The following is a 15,625-nucleotide window of genomic DNA, read 5'->3' as shown; positions in this document are numbered from 1 at the left end:
AATTAGCGAATATTATTCGCACTGTTTTGGATTGCGAATACGAATAACGAATATTGCGGATATCTGCGAATATTCGCATTCGCAACAGCCCTAATAAAAAACATTGTTCGTAATTATTCGCAATATTCGCACGCATAAAATATAATAATTTAAGAATTGACTAAAAAAATTCCTCGTTGCCACATATCCCTCATCAAATCAAGCTTCGCACATGTAAAATATAATAATGTAAAAAATGCATTAAAGACCTTCCTCGTTGTCGTACATATCCTTTAATAAAACAAGCTTCCTCATGGTGTCCGCACTTAGGGAGTGTCTGCGTAGGCCCAGCAAATCCCTTCCGCTGTTGAACAGCCTCTCAACTGCAACTTCTGACGAAGGAAGGGCTAGATAGTCTCTAGGCGCGGCTGCCATCCGCGGGAATTCGATTCGGTGCACCTTCCCCCAGTCGAACAGCCAGTTTTTGTCAGTAGTCACTGACTCAATCACTGAAGCACGGCATGGGGAGGTCGCTTGGCAGCTGCAGGAACTTGTTTATTTGTGTCCTCGCTTGCAAGCCATCGCTCAACATCCGAAATGTTGAATTCCAGCGAGTGTCGACGTCGTATTCAATGAATTTGTCCGGCAGATCAAGAATTTGCACACGTCTTTCCATTTCTGACGTCTTTGCGGGCTTCGATCAATTCATAGCGCAAGGATCCAGGGCACCTTGGTCCGCAAAGGAGAGTGCTTCGCTTCTCGATTGCTCAAGCTGTCGCACATTGCACAAGCTTCTCCAGCATTACCGGACTTCAAAGCATGGAGTATGTCGCACACAATTAAATTGAGAATATGCGCTAAACAACGAATATAGCTGTCTGGGCCCCGAAAGCGAACGGCGTGTCCATATTTTCTTCGAAGACTTTCATACAATGCTGATATCATGCTTTCATTGTTGCCGGCGTTAGGCGTTATCGCCTGTGATGGTGATCAGTTTGCGCTCATAACATTTCTTCGGGGTACGAAGAAAGTTAACATGTACGAAACAGAGTTTTGGGCGATTGCGAGGGGTGCGGCTCTGAGTAGGCCAGCGCCGAGCAAGTCATATTTTAGGAGCTTTCTCTCTTGTCACTGAGGAACTTCGGGACGTTTAAAATGAATTCCCGTTTCTAGGAGCTATTGCGGCCTGAATGCTGCTCGAGAAGGACAACGGTAGTCTGCCAGAAGTCTTGGTTTCTGGGCTCTTGATCTCTCAGGCGGTTGCGGTGCGTCTTTTGACAGGCTTCCAACCGTAACTGAAATCCTGGACGTACCAGCCAAGCCTGAACAATATACGTTTTGCAACCTCGACTGCGAATGACATCCGAGCTATGTATATGTACCCAAAATATACAACTGAACAACATGAGGTTCCAATAATTATTTACTTTTGCTCTCAGGGCATAGCTCAAGTAGATTCTGCCCATCTTGAACGCAGCTTTTCGCCACAAAGGGCGCACGTAGGTAGCGAGTCCACCGTACGTGCGATGAAATCGTCGCGGCCATCGTCTTCGACCTGTTGCATCAATATTCCAAATCCGAACATCTTGTCCAGTTTCTTACACCACTTAAACGCCCAGTACTTTCCAGCGGATCCTTTAAAAAGCAATGGGCAATTTTCAAAGGATATACCATATACAACGCTTCAATTGCGGGATGACTGCTAACCACGTATTCCACTGACTGACAAATCAAACGATTATACCGAGCAACTAGAGATTCGGTGAGGCTTTCATATCTTCTAAAGGCACAGTCACGAGGTAATTGTGATTCCTGCGCACAATCGTAAGCTAGGCATTGAGCTCTCTGGATAATTCCTAGCGCCGCGTAATCCAGCGGAATTAAGCTCGCGACAGAATTATTAACAAAGATTAGAGGTGGCTTGAAAAGGTGCGTAGATACCCACTGTTCATTTGTGGCATTCACATCACATTTCTTATAGTAGTTTGAGGTTCATAATACACTGTCCGGTAGATCGTCGCTTTCAATCCCCGAAATGAGCTGCTTGTAAGAGATCAGCCATTTATCCAACCTCAGTCGCAGTTCTTCTAAGCCAATGAAAGCTGCTGCGGCTGCCATGCGTTGTTCGACTGCCAGCTTCTGTCTCCTTTGTGATTTGGATCGGAATGACAATATCACATTCTGATATTTTGGAATGCAGAGCAGAATATCGTTCAAAGTCTGATGAGGTGGCTTTTCTGGCGTAGTCTCAATGGAATGCTAAGCCAGTCTGGGCCTGCAAGGAAGGAATTGGTACTAACGGCAAGGACATATACTGTGAGTATTGTTCGAGCTGACTGAAAGAGAGTAGCTGAATATCCAGCCTTGAAAGAATGTGGACCTCGAAGTTCGTATAAGGTGAGGCAACCTTTCATAAGCTTGCTCCATGCATCATTAGGACTGCCGTAGAAAATTTCATAGATTCCAAGCAGGAGACCAGATGTAATTATGTCATCGTCGCGCTTGACGATGACGCTGCATGGTTTTGGTGACGAAGTGCTTGTGAGTAAAGCTGTGCGCCAAAAAGCTGTAGACAACGGTTAGGTCTAACACGTGAATAATGTCCCACCACAGCCGCTCTGGACGCATATTTTAGCGCCGGAGATGTGGAGCACACGAAGCTTGGCATAAATGTTATCCAAGAACTGAATCCCCCATGGAAATTATCCATAAAGCTGGAGAGTATATTTTGAAAGTAAACATCATCCATCGCAAGGGTGGCAGACGCGATGCTAAAGTTACATTCAATAGTAACTTCCTCTGGGCTGCCATGCACATGCCCAGGCCCAGAGACATCTTTCTTCAGTGCCAATTGATCGAGAACTGAGAGAACCACTTTGATTGGCATATCTTCTGACCTCGATATTGATGGCAAACTAGATTCCCCTGTAGACTTCAAAATAGCAGATGGTGGCCGTTTCGGATCGTCCGAAGTCGAAGTTGGTCTATTCGGCAAACCCATACAGTCATCGCCCAGATCGATCTTAAGTTGGCCAGCAGTACCTGACACTATGACCGCCTTGTGTTCATGCTCTTGCCGGTCCGGCTGAAATTTCTCGAGACAGCTAAATCCTGCATGTTGTTTCTGTGTGCAACAGGCATTCGTCTCTCTCTCTTCTGAAAAGTGCAACTTTCCTTGTTGAGGTTAGGACCAGAGCACTGCCGCCGCGACTTTACGCATTGCATGCAGACCGGAGTTTGGAGATCGCACTATATTCGTGTCAGAGTTGCAAGTATAATTAGATAACGGCATTCACCTTGATCTTACGCCTTCAACATGTCAGACACCCTTTACTTCCACCTGGGACGCCGGCCTTCACGAATGTACCGAATGGTAGTGGACGGTCAGAAACTTATTTTCCGGAGCGGGCGACAAGAATCTGCATAAAATAAATTGGAGACCCATATACACGCGTGTCACGGTACCAAACACAACGGCCAAGTCATCGGCGCATCTCTATTTGGAATACCAATTTGAGCCCGAGGCGATGGTTGCCATCACGAAGGTTGGCGGTGCAATTTGTGCAGGAGGTCTTGGTTTGACGACATTGCGCTAGCCTTGATTAGGGTGTTTCTCGGACTTTTGGACGACGCGAAATTAGGAAAGGAAACGGCTCATAACTTAATCAGCTCTCAAATTCAAGCCTATCGCATCGCTGGGGTCCGATCACTCGTGTGGCCCGCCACGGTACGTTCGCGAAAAAAGAGCGAGGAATAATATTGTAGTTGATTGCTTACTGCGAATATTTAGGAATGATGTAAACGTATCTATCCTGCGAAAGTGTAAAGAAACAGAAAGTAGTGAGTTTGACAAATATTACAGCGGCTTCTATTTTCAGTGACTCTGCTATCATGACACTCTTTCGTTCGCAATTAAGGTCTTCCGATTTTTGCTGGATTTTGCTTCCTTGCAAAACTTAATTGGGGAGCCCAAATCTGCTCCATTCTCGCTCATTTGTACACCAGCCGCCGCACTATTCCTGTACCTGACAGAGTGAAATGCGAAAGTTATCCATTTATAGCTGGTGGCTTATAACAGAAGGGCCAGACAATCGCATCACAATGATACCTATGCGTATTAAGCAACATTCATCAAGCCGCGGCTAGGCCGTGTCAATGCCTGGTGGCAGTGTGCGACGCACCTCTCTTGGAATATGAATCTACCGAAGACTACCCAACGTCAGGGCCAACCTAATGCGGCGGTTTTAGCACCGACTACACTTCCGCCTGCTCAGCAGACTTAGTTCGATTGTAACGGAGAAGAGTATTTTCTCGTAACGCGGCTCGACCGTATACGATATTGGCAAATAAAGATGTAAATGTTCAACTTCAGTAATACAGTTTTGATTGGCGGTGTAATCCCTTTTCGAAGTGGCTCTAGCTCGGCCAATGACGACATCGGCCGAACTTGCCAAGCTTTGACAAGCGCCAAGACAATGGGCGTATTCACCATTTGTGAGCCGCGCGGTGACTCGGATCTCGGAATTATTGACGCTTTGAGTTCCTCTTCGCAATGAACTTCGTGAATCGCGAGCCGCATCCCTGGAAGAGCTTTTTTTCCACGCATTTTCTTTACCTGTCAAAAAGTGCTGCGCAGACTGGAGGAGGCGCGGGCTCGCATCTTTTGCGCTCCTGCCATCCCTACAGTATATTATTATCAGTAGGGTATTGGAACCATGGTACTAAGTATCCAATGTCCTGCCAGCGAGTCGGGAGGACCATTAAATGGTGACGCACCATACACCGCCTCGTTTCTAGGATTTTACTGCTGCTCTTCCGGAGTTCAAATACAGCCGTGTAGGCAAGCCTCCGCAGACTTATCTCACTCTTTTGTTCAGACCTACGGTTGCCATCTTTAGCGTGAAGGCTTGTCATAAGTAGCTTGGGCCACAGCGAAAGCTAGAACTTCGAGTGCCGCTTTGAATATGGCAGAACTTCCCACGCCGGGATTAAGTCCTCACGGATATATTGCGATCGCGGAGATTGTCGTGTACAGTATTGCTCTGGTCATTTCCGTGTTCAACTGTCTGCACCATGGCTTCAAACGCAAAGAAGGGTGGGCTTATCTGTAGTTTCGGCATATGTGAGTGGATCCATTATCTATCAGCATCCGTCTAATTCGCGAAATGTTGCTTACCTTTCTCAGTCCGCATCGTCGCATCAGCACTGGTAATCGTTGTCGAGGAATCTTCAGATCCGTCCACGGGCATAATCGTTGCAGAAATGACAGTGAGCAACATAGCGCTGACACCCCTTCTCCTCGCCACGCTTGAATTCCTCACGACTAGTGCGGGGCTAATATTTAACGATACGATACCTGCGATTCTTACCAACTTGCTACGTATTGTTCGACTAGCGTTAACAACAGCAGTTGTATTGGGAGTGGTAGGAGCTGTAGAACTTTCCAACTACGGCACGTATAACACTGGACATACGCTCTCCCGCGTGTCCATACTCCTCATCACCGCAGTATTTGTCATATTGACATTTCTGTCGCTGTATTTTTCTACGATTCGGGAACCTCCACGGTGAGCATAATATGCTCACTGTAGGCATCACAATTGCTCTACCTTTTTTGTGCGTAAGAATTATTTATTCGCTTCTCTACGCCTTTTCCTCTTCGTCAGCGAACAAGTTTAGTACTTTGACAGGTGATTGGAAGATCTACCTGGGCATGGACGTCGTCATGGAGTTTGTCGTCCTAGGCGTACTGACAGCGACGGGACTCCTAATGCACAAGTTTTCGGGGATGGCAAAGATTCGTCATGTGGGATCTACCTCGGCGTATGAGATGGCATAAGAGAGAGATGAGCAAATAGAGAATTTGAATGTTATAAAAGTATTACAGTCGCTGTCCCTAAGAAATTAGGCAATAGATATATAAATATTACATCTGTAATCCAACCTGAGTTCGTAATAGGTGGTTCGATTTGAGTTGAGATAATGCTGTCATATATTGATTGACCTTGGTTAGATAATTGCGCAGTGGCTTACAGTTCCAGAACAGAACTATCCCCCGACAACAAGGGTTCTCATTTCTTGGACTAATCGGTTATGAGGAAGTCTCAAGTAAGGTCTCGCGCTATCGGTCTAGAGTTGCTCGCTCATTCTATGTAGCAGAGTTGGGCCACCACTTGGCGTCTGTACCATGCGACGCGAGGTGAAGCTCTATCATCAGAGTACTGGATAACTCATGTTGTGGTATATTCTCACTGCCGAGAGCAGTTGATTTGTTACGCAACACTCGGGTTATTCTGACAGTCCACTCGGCGATCAATTGTCAAGTAAATTATTTCGTTTACTGTTGCTATTGATAAGCTGCTTAGTCCTAATTATAATTCGGGTACGATGCCGCCGCAACACGAGTGGCATCCAGCCAATTTGAGCCATAGCTTGCGTCGGTTAGCCGGGTCATTGAGATGCGCTGTGACGCCGACACTGGACGGACGGGTTAATATGAGCTGTTATGGAGAGGCAGTAAGGGGCATCAATACCATGGTCCGATCAGGCAGCCTTGGTTGAGCGTGGCAGGTAGGGCAACCGGGCCGCAGGTAAAGGATGTGGACGAACAACGACGAACAAGAGCCAGAATTGCTTGCGGACATAATCAAGGTGGCAGCTTCATCTACTCCACTAATTATTAATAGATAAGTAGAACGTCAGGAATCTACGAGGATGACAGAAGGATACGGATGTGGGCAGCTGGCGAAGCAACTGGCATGTGCCGACAACGCTTTGGCTGTGTATCTAGAAGTCCAGTTGTGGTCACTGCAGGTAGCTTATTATTCGAAGGTAACGTTTTCTCGGCTAAGTTGTCACAAAACGCTAGCAAAATGTTTTACTCAGGCCCAACGGTCGAGGACCATCTGTGACTCGCCAATTAAAATGAATACTAAATAGTTAGTTAGTTTAATCTTATTAATATCCCCCTAAGTTTGCTGAACCTACTGCTCGCTGCAAGTATACAGCGGGGCATCGCTTGTAAATATACGCTGTGCGCCAATGTCCAAACCATGATCTTCAAGGTTTATAATTGGGTCATCTGTGGGAAAGTCATAACGATCGGGCCCTGTAATAAAGACTTTTATTAACGCCAAGTACTCTCCGGATCCAGTAATTGTTTTCAGCGCGTGAAGTTTGGCGACAACTCCAGGTATGTTGTCGTACAACCCATTCCAGACGCGATGTTGCACGACCGACGCCAGCTTCCTGAGGAGAGCATTATATTTAAACCGGAATGGAAATTCACTGTTCTACGGCCAAGATGATCCCAGTCTACATTAGATGGCCTGGTTACGAATTGTGATCATATATTGCCTGCCCGTCTCGGCCGCGTTCCGTGTGTTCGGATCGCCAAAAACCGATGTCACCCCACATGCCGCTGAAGTCAGGCTATCTCACGACGAAACTTATAGTCTTGAAGACTCCGTGGCGTCAATACTGGATTCATTTTCACCATGTTTGTTAGGCAACAGCGGAGAAGGGTTCGATGATGATGACGGACTGCATGTGGTATTTAGCAAACTGTGCGAGCTCGCTCCTCCTCCCTCTTGCTTCCGAAATATGCTTGCGGTAATATTGCCATCTTGTGAGATTTTGACAACGGATGAGCGAGTAACGTTTGCGATCCGGCTCACTTTGTGCGAACTCTCGGCTGCTCATGTCCAATCACCTAGATCCTGCTCCTCTGATCTTAATGAGCACTTAAATCGACAGTCGTGTCTGAAAGATTTGGAGGCTTCTCCTCAATTTTGGACGTCTTTTAGTGGGAATTTCAGATCTATTGCAACGATCTGTCTTGCCGAGCGCAAGAATCATGAAAAAGGTTACCGAATGTCATATATCTGGAGAATGGGTCTAATAAATTACCATAGAGGAAGTCATCCGTCTACATCAGAACATAACTGCTATTCAAGCACACGCATTGCATGTATTGCGTGATCAGCTTGTCGAAATTGATTTAGAGGGAAAGTCAATTAGAAATTTCACCGCGTCATGGACTCAGGTGCTGTCCGACTTGGAGTCTAACATCTTAGCTCTTGGAAAGAATATTGAGAAATTATCCGCCAAGTCAACCAATCAGCTGGAGAGTCAGACTAAGACTATGATGTCACTTTTGGAATCTAGTATTGCAAAAGCTATGGCGCTAGATGACATGTCAGGTTCTATAGTCACGCGTCTGAAGAGAGTCTGTACCATTCATGCATTAAGAAAAGTCACTGACTATTCTAGGATTCAAGTGGCTTGTTCCAGTTATCAACGTCTTTGAAAAGTTCAATGGAAACGTCATTTGGAGCAGCTGAAGCTTATACAATGGCTATGAAAAGTCATATGGCATCATTCGTTGAGAGCACTTTGGCTAACTATACAATGATAAGTAACATCAGACTATGATTGTCTTACACTCCTAACATCTTATTTTACATCAGAGAAATTTTAGCGGAAGTTTCGCTGAGTTTAAGTAATACGTCAAAGGACTCGTCCCTTATTTCCGAACAACAGGTAAGTTAGTGGGAGATTATGCACCATTAATTACTAACGTCCGTCTTGAAATATATGGAGCAGTTCATCCTTGCTGAACGGATACGTTTGGAAAATATGATACAAGGTCAAGGACTAATGATAGATCGACTGCATGAAAGCCATCGAGTTGCATCAGAAATGGCCGACCTTGTGCTCAATCTGAAGGACTCAGCAGAGCAGGGCATCTCCAGCATCACTACACAATCTGAAGCCGCCACTCAGCGTGTGAAGGACACTTTTGAAGGCGTTGAGTCAACGCTGCAGAGATTTATGTCAAGTGTTGAGGCTGCGGAGAGTACCTTTTTGCGTTTAAGAACGAGCACTGGAACCCGATTATTTCTATCGTCCATTTGCGTTTTGATATTCTTATCTAAAAATATCGTCGTCAAATATGGTACTTCATCTGGTATAGTTTCTATTAGGACTTTTACTAATTTGGCAATTAGGCATTGTGCTTATGATATTTGTATACGGAATTCGCCCGTTCCAATTGGATATGAATTTGAGGGATCTTGTCCTGATTCCTCGATACGTTATTCGGACACCACCGCATGTATTCATCCCGGGAGTTGCGATAGCGGCAGGCATTTTTGGACTGTTCACGTACGCCTGTTGGTGGCTACACTCTCGATCTCAGGCGAAGGCCAGGAACATAAGAAGGTAAATAGAAGTGCCAACTAATAATACTCCTACGAGCTAATAATTTGACAAACAGGAGACGACGTCCAAGTAGCTCTCGCGACGAAATCCGTCCAAATTCACCAGAAGGAGTGCTGTACTATTGAGTCAGTCAGATGCTCGTGTCGAGTGTGACGATAGTTTGAAGTAGTGTTAACAAATTCAGCTATATTTTGCTACATCTATAACCCCACTGTACTGTAGGTGCCACGCAACATTAAAGGGGAAGACAACCGACAGTCATCACTACACTTGCCACATATGCTCGAATCACTTCGATTAAAACCGAAGCGTGACTGTAAATCTGATACATTTAGGTTCTAGATCGCCTACGCAATGGGAGCTTATGTAGGGCAGTTCTCAGTTTTTAGCCATGGTGTGTGGCTGGAATTGACCAATTCTATCTACAGTCAAACCTCGCTATAACGATACTCAATCACCGATATAGCGATAAAATCTGGTGCCGTAATTCCAAAAATTGGTTAAGAATCAGTTCCCTATGACGATTGCCTCCCTAAACAAGTTTAGTGCCTCGCTAAGCCGATATGAGGTGGCTGGTGCTGTACACATTACATCGTACTAACGGCATTCTACTGTATAGACATAAGCTACAGTAACTATTTCCAGAGCCACAGCGCCGCCATAATCTGGATAATATAGCGATAAAATGTGTGATCTGCAACTATCCTACTCTGACTCTAAATATCATTGGAAAATCAGATTTCATGTCTATCATTCTACACACACAATCTACCACACGACATATATCGCCAGCATGCTCATTACTCATTAATCCAGCATTGCCGCAGAAAATCGCGACCAAAATCGTAACCACATGCAATCTAAGAATTGAAAAAAACTGATGCAATAAATTATGCTCAGCAATTTAATAGACCTACCAAAGTTAGTCAAGAGAACGATATCTTCGAAGAATACCAAAATTAACGCATACCTCCAAAATATATCGGCTCTTCTCCTTAAGTTCTTCTATTTCCTTTGCTGTGTCGACCTTGGTGCCCTTATTTGCGGCATCCTTGGCGATAACGTCCTCCAAAACAGCAGTGACATCAGGAACAGGCCAAGTAGGGCTGTAATTTATCAGCAACTGCCAGAACTACTCCGGATGCAAATGTACTCACCCGCAAAGATAGAAGACACCCTCCTGCTGAACGTACGCCGGCACCAACTTGTCGAGCGACTCACGCATACGATCCTGGATGTAAATCTTCTGGGGCTGGTCGCGACTGAACGCTGCACCGATATGGGTGACGATACCGGCCGCCATATGAGCTTCCCAGAACTCGCCGTACCTAGAGCTCATTAGACAATGCTCGAAACGTTGTAATAGTGCTAATGCAGTATACGCACAAGTACTCCTCCTTCTGGTGACGAGAACCAAGATACAAGAAAATGTCACCGATATCCTTGCCCTGGGCTTTCTGGTACGCCTTCTCCTCAACAAACGCCTTGAATGGCGCTAGACCAGTACCGAGTCCGCTCATGATAATTGGCTGCTTGGGTGAAGGTGGAAGCTTCATGACGGAGGGCTTCACTGACACGACGACCTCGGAGCCAATCTTGAGCTGTGAGATGTAGCGAGAACACTGACCGTAACGCTTACGACCCATGTTATCGACCCAATCAACGACGACGATGAGCAAATGGACCGCATTCGGGTGCACTTTCTGAGAGGAAGCAATGGAATACTCGCGACGCTTGAGAGGATTGACAAGTTTGATGAGGGTCTCGAACGGGGGATGAGCAGAGTCAAATTCCTGTAAGACATCGGCGTACGTAAGCGTGTCCTCGTCAGACCTCTTCTTAAACTCTTCGGCACCTTCAGCACTAGCGAGCTTGAGAAGATGTGCTTTCTGCTTCTCATCCTTAGCATACTCAGCGAGAGACTCGTAGAACTTCTTTGGTGTCTTTCCGAAAATATCGAGATCCTCAAGAATAACCTGGAACACAGTTCTATACTCGAAACGCTCAGGGTCATCTCTCGTGGGCGTCAAGACAAGCGCCTCTGCATCAAGACCATAAGAGTGGATAAATTTCTCAACAAGCTCCTTGTCATTCTGACCGTGAATACCAAGAGCCTCACCGATTTCGTACTTCAAACCAGTGCCGGTAATGTCAAACTCGATATGGAAAATATTTCGATCGTACGATAACGGAGTAAGACGCTTGAGCTCTTGAACTTTGGCGACGAAGTTCTTGACAGGAAGATCTGGACGCAACTCGGATTTATAATCGAATGCCTCCTTGAACGATAAATGTTTAGCCGCAGTCTGCCAAGACTCCAACTCAGGCTCTGGTTCCTCGGTGAACTTCTCCTCGTTCGCAGTAAAGCTGTCAGAGACTGGAAAAACGGGAAGTGCAATCTGCTTCTCATCAACCTTGATGTCCCACGTAGTGGGGACTTCGGCCTTCGTAAGCAAGCTCTGAACCTTCTCAGAAATTTCTGAAATTTTGGCGACATGCTTTTCTTCTCCAGGGAAGTTGAGGGATGCAAGCTTTCCAAGGTAAGTCTCAACTGGTTCGGACGGCTCAGCAACAGCTAGGAATGCGAGCTGTGCAGCGATACTAGCAAAAGTCTTGTCCTCGGCATCCGTAGCCTCATTTAGATTAATTGTGTAGACGACAATAGCCTTGTCGATCAACAATTTCTTAATCTCCACCGGAATCTTCTCAGCGAGATCTTCGAGCCTGGAACCAGTGTTGATCAAGAGAGCGCCGCCATATCCAAGAGAGTCAACGACGTTATAGCTGGAGAAGATCTTGTCATCATTAACGACGACAACTTTCGAATTCGTGACTGAGAAACTAGCGTCAATGGCTCGTTTAGACGAACGAAGTTCCGACTGGACAATGCCCGCAAGAGCCTGGTTATCAAACGTAGAAATGTATCCGGTGTTTCGGTTAGAGTCAAGAGAGAAAAGCTGAGCAAGTTTAGCGGGAGCATATGCAAACACACTGTCATCCGGAGACCAGAAGATGAACTGAGACACATCCTGGCTATGAAGCAAGTTGAAGGATGTGATAGTAGAGAAACTGTTGGCTAGGACGATGTCTGGAATGGTGGCAACAGCGGGGACACCTCTGAGAAGCTGCTCATAAATCCAAACGAAGTTTTTCGGAGTGAACGCCTGCTCACGAGTGTACTTGAAGTCAACGAGCTGGGGACGAGCACCAACAGGGAACACGGAGGACATGATAACAGCTGCAAAAACATCGCTATGGAGAGCCGAGTGCACAGCAGGGTCATCGACTTCCTGTTGGCTGTAGACTTGACCGAAGACAAGAACTTGCTTGGTCGAACGGGGTAGGGCATTGAGGAACTGAGACTCTGCGAATGGAGCAGCCACACGAACAGTCAAAACACCTACCCGCTCACCTGCATCTGAAAGTTTCAAAGCGACATCGGTAGCAATAGCAGACTCAGAAGAACCGAGAATAACCAGGACAACATCAGGCTGGTCGTGACCATCATACTCGAATGGTCTGTACGAAGTTCCGAGCTCGGCGTTCAACGAAGTGAGAAGCCTAGAGGCCCGGGAGATAGAGTCGCCACGATGGAAAGTGGCATCCTGAGAAGTCAAGACTCTCTCAAAGATATCCTGTATTCTTTTGACGCCCAGAACATCAACGACTCTCTGGCTTTCGCGGGAAAGACGAAGACCGTCGTACAAGTGGACAGACGGCATAACCGTGGCTAACAACGACGCGTACAATGACATATGCTGCAGTTCGCTGACTCTGGAAGATGCAACCAGGGCAAGGCCAGACTCCCGAGCGGTGGTAAATGCGGTGACATAGTCGGGAACATAGGCACCGGAAACGGGCGAGTAGTCTATAGCTGCGACACTGAACGTAATAGGCGACGGGAAGGTTGACAAGTATGAGAGTTCATTGAGGATAGGAGCCAAAGCTGGAAGAGATCCTGAAGACGCAAGGACAGCTCTAGGTGCCTGATCGAACTTTCTCTGAAGATTGGACGAGAGGATATAACCTAATGGCAGAGAACCAGCCCCCGCGCGAGTCTCAAGACGGCTTAGGAGAGGAACTACTCCGAAACCATTAGCTTGTTCGGCAGCATTCCAGAGAGCGACTCCATTATCGAGGTCGAATGTCTCCGGCGAGTAAGTAAAAATGGCATCTGCAACAGCGTAATTGCTTAATTCCACCAATGTCTGAGGAACGACGTATGTAGGTCCATCAAGAGCAGATATGTCTTCTGAGACCGGAAACGGGAACGCAATTGAAGTCGAGCTAACGTAAGAGTCGGGCACCGAGATGGACTTCGTAGGCAGTGCAGCAACCATCGTGAATTGGCCTGTTGCAAGAACAGATGTGGCTGTGGGATAAAGTAGAATCGGAGCCGGTGAAGATAAAGAGGACGAAATTTTTGATGGCGCCGGGGTTGTTCGTTCGAAAGAACCTTAAAAATGGCGAGAGCGTGGAGGCGATTTAAATTTAGTCACGTGACTGCTACCAGCTGATTGAACGCGTTAGAACATTTAGGTCATCAAAATATCATACAGAGCAGTCATTGCCATTATCCGCGAACGACGGCATTATGTCTGTAAGGGACATAGAATCATTTCCAATTCAAAAGCATTCATATTGCAAAGTACCTTTCAATAATGGGCCGTCGTCGAAGTCCATTCCGTGGACACATTCGCCCTATCGTGACTCGCTGGTTATCGCCTTTGACCCAACAGTCAGCGAGGTAGTGCGGATCAAAGTCATGTGGAGAAGTGAAATTCTAGTTAGTTCTTGGGAGTACTGAGCAATAGTGCAACACTAATTTGCGGGTGTAGGAAAACGTGGATGTTGCAGCTATTGGGAAGCTCAATTTATCCCAATCACCTCTCACTGTGATAGTTCGGTCACCATGCATCGGAATTAAATATGCATATAGAGAACCATATGGGCAGATTATGGTATTGGTTACATTACTATGCAATCTTTAAAATGTACTTACGGGAATAATGTCAGATTCGGCGCTTCCAGATCAGATTTGCTAATGACGAATTATTTGCCGCGTGTCTTCGCCAATTTGAAAAGTACGGCTGTTTAATTAAAGGTGCGTCGGGCCTGTCTTCCACATCAGGAAGTCACAGTATGATAAGCAGTACGCAACAATCCGCAGCAAGTGTGACGGAAGGATGTTCGCAATCCGCTTCGAGTCGAAGCTATTTGCCGAGCTCTTTGACCTCCATGCCTTCCTACGGGTCACAATATTTGACGCAGTCTGAAGGAAATATCGGAAATAGTCCCAATTTTAGTGGCAATTCTATGCCTTTGCAGCTCGATCGCGACACTCAGTTGGCTCAGACATCTGGGGCTGGTACGCTATCCTCAATCCATGCAGCGGGCCGAGTCTGCGTCACTCCAAGCTTGTCAAAGAATGTAACACAGCGTGATGAGAATATGGGAAACAATGCGAATCTTAACGATAATCGAGCGCTTTCGCAGTCCAATTTTGATTCTCAGTGGACATTTGCGCCGGCGGCTAGCACAGTGTCCTCGGTGCACGCCGCTGGTCATAGTTCCTATCTGTCCACTCCGAGAGAATATGAATCAAATTTCACTGTCACTAATGGGCTGCTGAATATTGGGCCTGTGTATAGACCAGTGACTGACATGCCGATAATTCCACGATCACCTCCCAGGATCACGACACCATTGGCTTATTCTCCATCGAAGTCAACGGATTCGTCGTACGTGTCAGCCTCTAATACATCTACAAATACAATTGACAGTCCTGTATCACGAAGCGAGAACTCAGTCCGAGATGACTGTCAGAAGAAGAGGCCATCGTGCATAGAACTGCCTATAAGTTCAGCTGATTATTCTGCTAGGAATATTCCGATGTTGGAGCGGAAGGGGAATATTGAAGACAGAAATATCGCTGGGCTTGACGATAAAGAAATAGAAAATATGATTGTCGAGTGTTTGAAGGATCCGACGTTTACGATCTTAGTTAGTATATCATGATTCCCTACTTCTTATGCACGGCAGGCGTACTGACTATTTCATACATAGCTGGATCAAGTCAGCCGAGTTCTAAAGACTTCGAATCCGTAATAGCGAATCGATACACTTTGCTAATTTGCTTACATCCGCTGTATATTAGAAGCTGAACTTGAATTATCAAACTCTGTTGCTAGTCTTGGTTTTGATTGCAAGGTTTGGATTCTCAGATACTTTAAACGTATTGCGACGTTGTACCGCAATTCTCTAATATGTGGTTGTTAAATCATTCATTAATAAATCAAATTGTATTTCGATCAAGGCCAGATTTCGGTACGGAATTTTTTATAATTTTTGTAGACTTGTAGGAACTGATAACACAAGAGAGCTTGGAATTTCATTTGTAAATTCACTAACTACCGGAGTTAAA

The 15,625-nt window shown here is 46.0% G+C and overlaps 5 protein-coding genes across 5 annotated transcripts; 3 read left to right on the top strand and 2 right to left on the bottom strand.

Moving 5' to 3' along the window:
• Window positions 1-1,426: 1,426 nt before the first annotated feature.
• On the bottom strand, window positions 1,427-3,207 carry V1508DRAFT_458110 (uncharacterized protein; the record flags this gene model as incomplete). The annotated part of the gene is made up of 6 exons (XM_066942707.1): window positions 1,427-1,600; window positions 1,651-1,953; window positions 1,981-2,226; window positions 2,280-2,418; window positions 2,487-3,049; window positions 3,082-3,207. The coding sequence occupies 6 exons, from the start codon at window positions 3,202-3,204 to the stop codon at window positions 1,427-1,429; spliced, it is 1,548 nt and encodes a 515-aa protein (XP_066792946.1).
• Window positions 3,208-4,943: 1,736 nt separating this feature from the next.
• On the top strand, window positions 4,944-5,909 carry V1508DRAFT_458109 (uncharacterized protein; the record flags this gene model as incomplete). Its single annotated transcript, XM_066942706.1, has 3 exons — window positions 4,944-5,043; window positions 5,165-5,493; window positions 5,552-5,909. 3 exons carry the CDS (start codon window positions 4,944-4,946, stop codon window positions 5,816-5,818), a joined length of 696 nt encoding a protein of 231 aa, XP_066792945.1. The 3' UTR covers window positions 5,819-5,909.
• Window positions 5,910-7,302: 1,393 nt separating this feature from the next.
• On the top strand, window positions 7,303-9,326 carry V1508DRAFT_400295 (Tht1-like nuclear fusion protein-domain-containing protein; the record flags this gene model as incomplete). The annotated part of the gene is made up of 7 exons (XM_066938319.1): window positions 7,303-7,843; window positions 7,893-8,206; window positions 8,251-8,395; window positions 8,459-8,520; window positions 8,584-8,935; window positions 8,988-9,201; window positions 9,257-9,326. The coding sequence occupies 7 exons, from the start codon at window positions 7,303-7,305 to the stop codon at window positions 9,324-9,326; spliced, it is 1,698 nt and encodes a 565-aa protein (XP_066792944.1).
• Window positions 9,327-9,717: 391 nt separating this feature from the next.
• On the bottom strand, window positions 9,718-13,612 carry V1508DRAFT_426214 (uncharacterized protein). Its single transcript, XM_066941537.1, has 4 exons — window positions 10,588-13,612; window positions 10,359-10,529; window positions 10,172-10,307; window positions 9,718-10,114 (listed from the first exon to the last, which is right to left on the bottom strand). The coding sequence occupies exons 1-4, from the start codon at window positions 13,539-13,541 to the stop codon at window positions 10,106-10,108; spliced, it is 3,270 nt and encodes a 1,089-aa protein (XP_066792943.1). The 5' UTR covers window positions 13,542-13,612; the 3' UTR covers window positions 9,718-10,105.
• A 146-nt stretch (window positions 13,613-13,758) lies between these two features.
• V1508DRAFT_426207 (uncharacterized protein) lies at window positions 13,759-15,517 on the top strand. Its single transcript, XM_066941536.1, has 4 exons — window positions 13,759-13,987; window positions 14,040-14,162; window positions 14,218-15,204; window positions 15,268-15,517. Exons 1-4 carry the CDS (start codon window positions 13,796-13,798, stop codon window positions 15,307-15,309), a joined length of 1,344 nt encoding a protein of 447 aa, XP_066792942.1. The 5' UTR covers window positions 13,759-13,795; the 3' UTR covers window positions 15,310-15,517.
• Window positions 15,518-15,625: the final 108 nt, after the last annotated feature.

This window comes from Lipomyces doorenjongii (assembly GCF_038497915.1).
Source record: "Lipomyces doorenjongii strain NRRL Y-27504 unplaced genomic scaffold V1508scaffold_93, whole genome shotgun sequence".
In the NCBI taxonomy this organism is placed as follows: domain Eukaryota; kingdom Fungi; phylum Ascomycota; class Lipomycetes; order Lipomycetales; family Lipomycetaceae; genus Lipomyces; species Lipomyces doorenjongii.
This window is presented reverse-complemented; position numbering and strand designations above follow the sequence as displayed.

What these genes read in the sequence shown, in the direction of transcription:
- V1508DRAFT_426214 (XM_066941537.1), bottom strand. Translation starts at nt 13,541, where the DNA reads ATGGTTGCTGCACTGCCTACGAAGTCCATCTCGGTGCCCGACTCTTAC. An exon ending in CACCAGAAGGAGGAGTACTT is followed by an intron (nt 10,530 to 10,587) that starts GTGCGTATACTG and finishes AATGAGCTCTAG; the next exon opens with GTACGGCGAGTTCTGGGAAG. An exon ending in GGTGTCTTCTATCTTTGCGG is followed by an intron (nt 10,308 to 10,358) that starts GTGAGTACATTT and finishes GATAAATTACAG; the next exon opens with CCCTACTTGGCCTGTTCCTG.
- V1508DRAFT_426207 (XM_066941536.1), top strand. Translation starts at nt 13,796, where the DNA reads ATGTCTGTAAGGGACATAGAATCATTTCCAATTCAAAAGCATTCATAT. An exon ending in AACCATATGGGCAGATTATG is followed by an intron (nt 14,163 to 14,217) that starts GTATTGGTTACA and finishes GAATAATGTCAG; the next exon opens with ATTCGGCGCTTCCAGATCAG. An exon ending in ATCCGACGTTTACGATCTTA is followed by an intron (nt 15,205 to 15,267) that starts GTTAGTATATCA and finishes TTTCATACATAG; the next exon opens with CTGGATCAAGTCAGCCGAGT.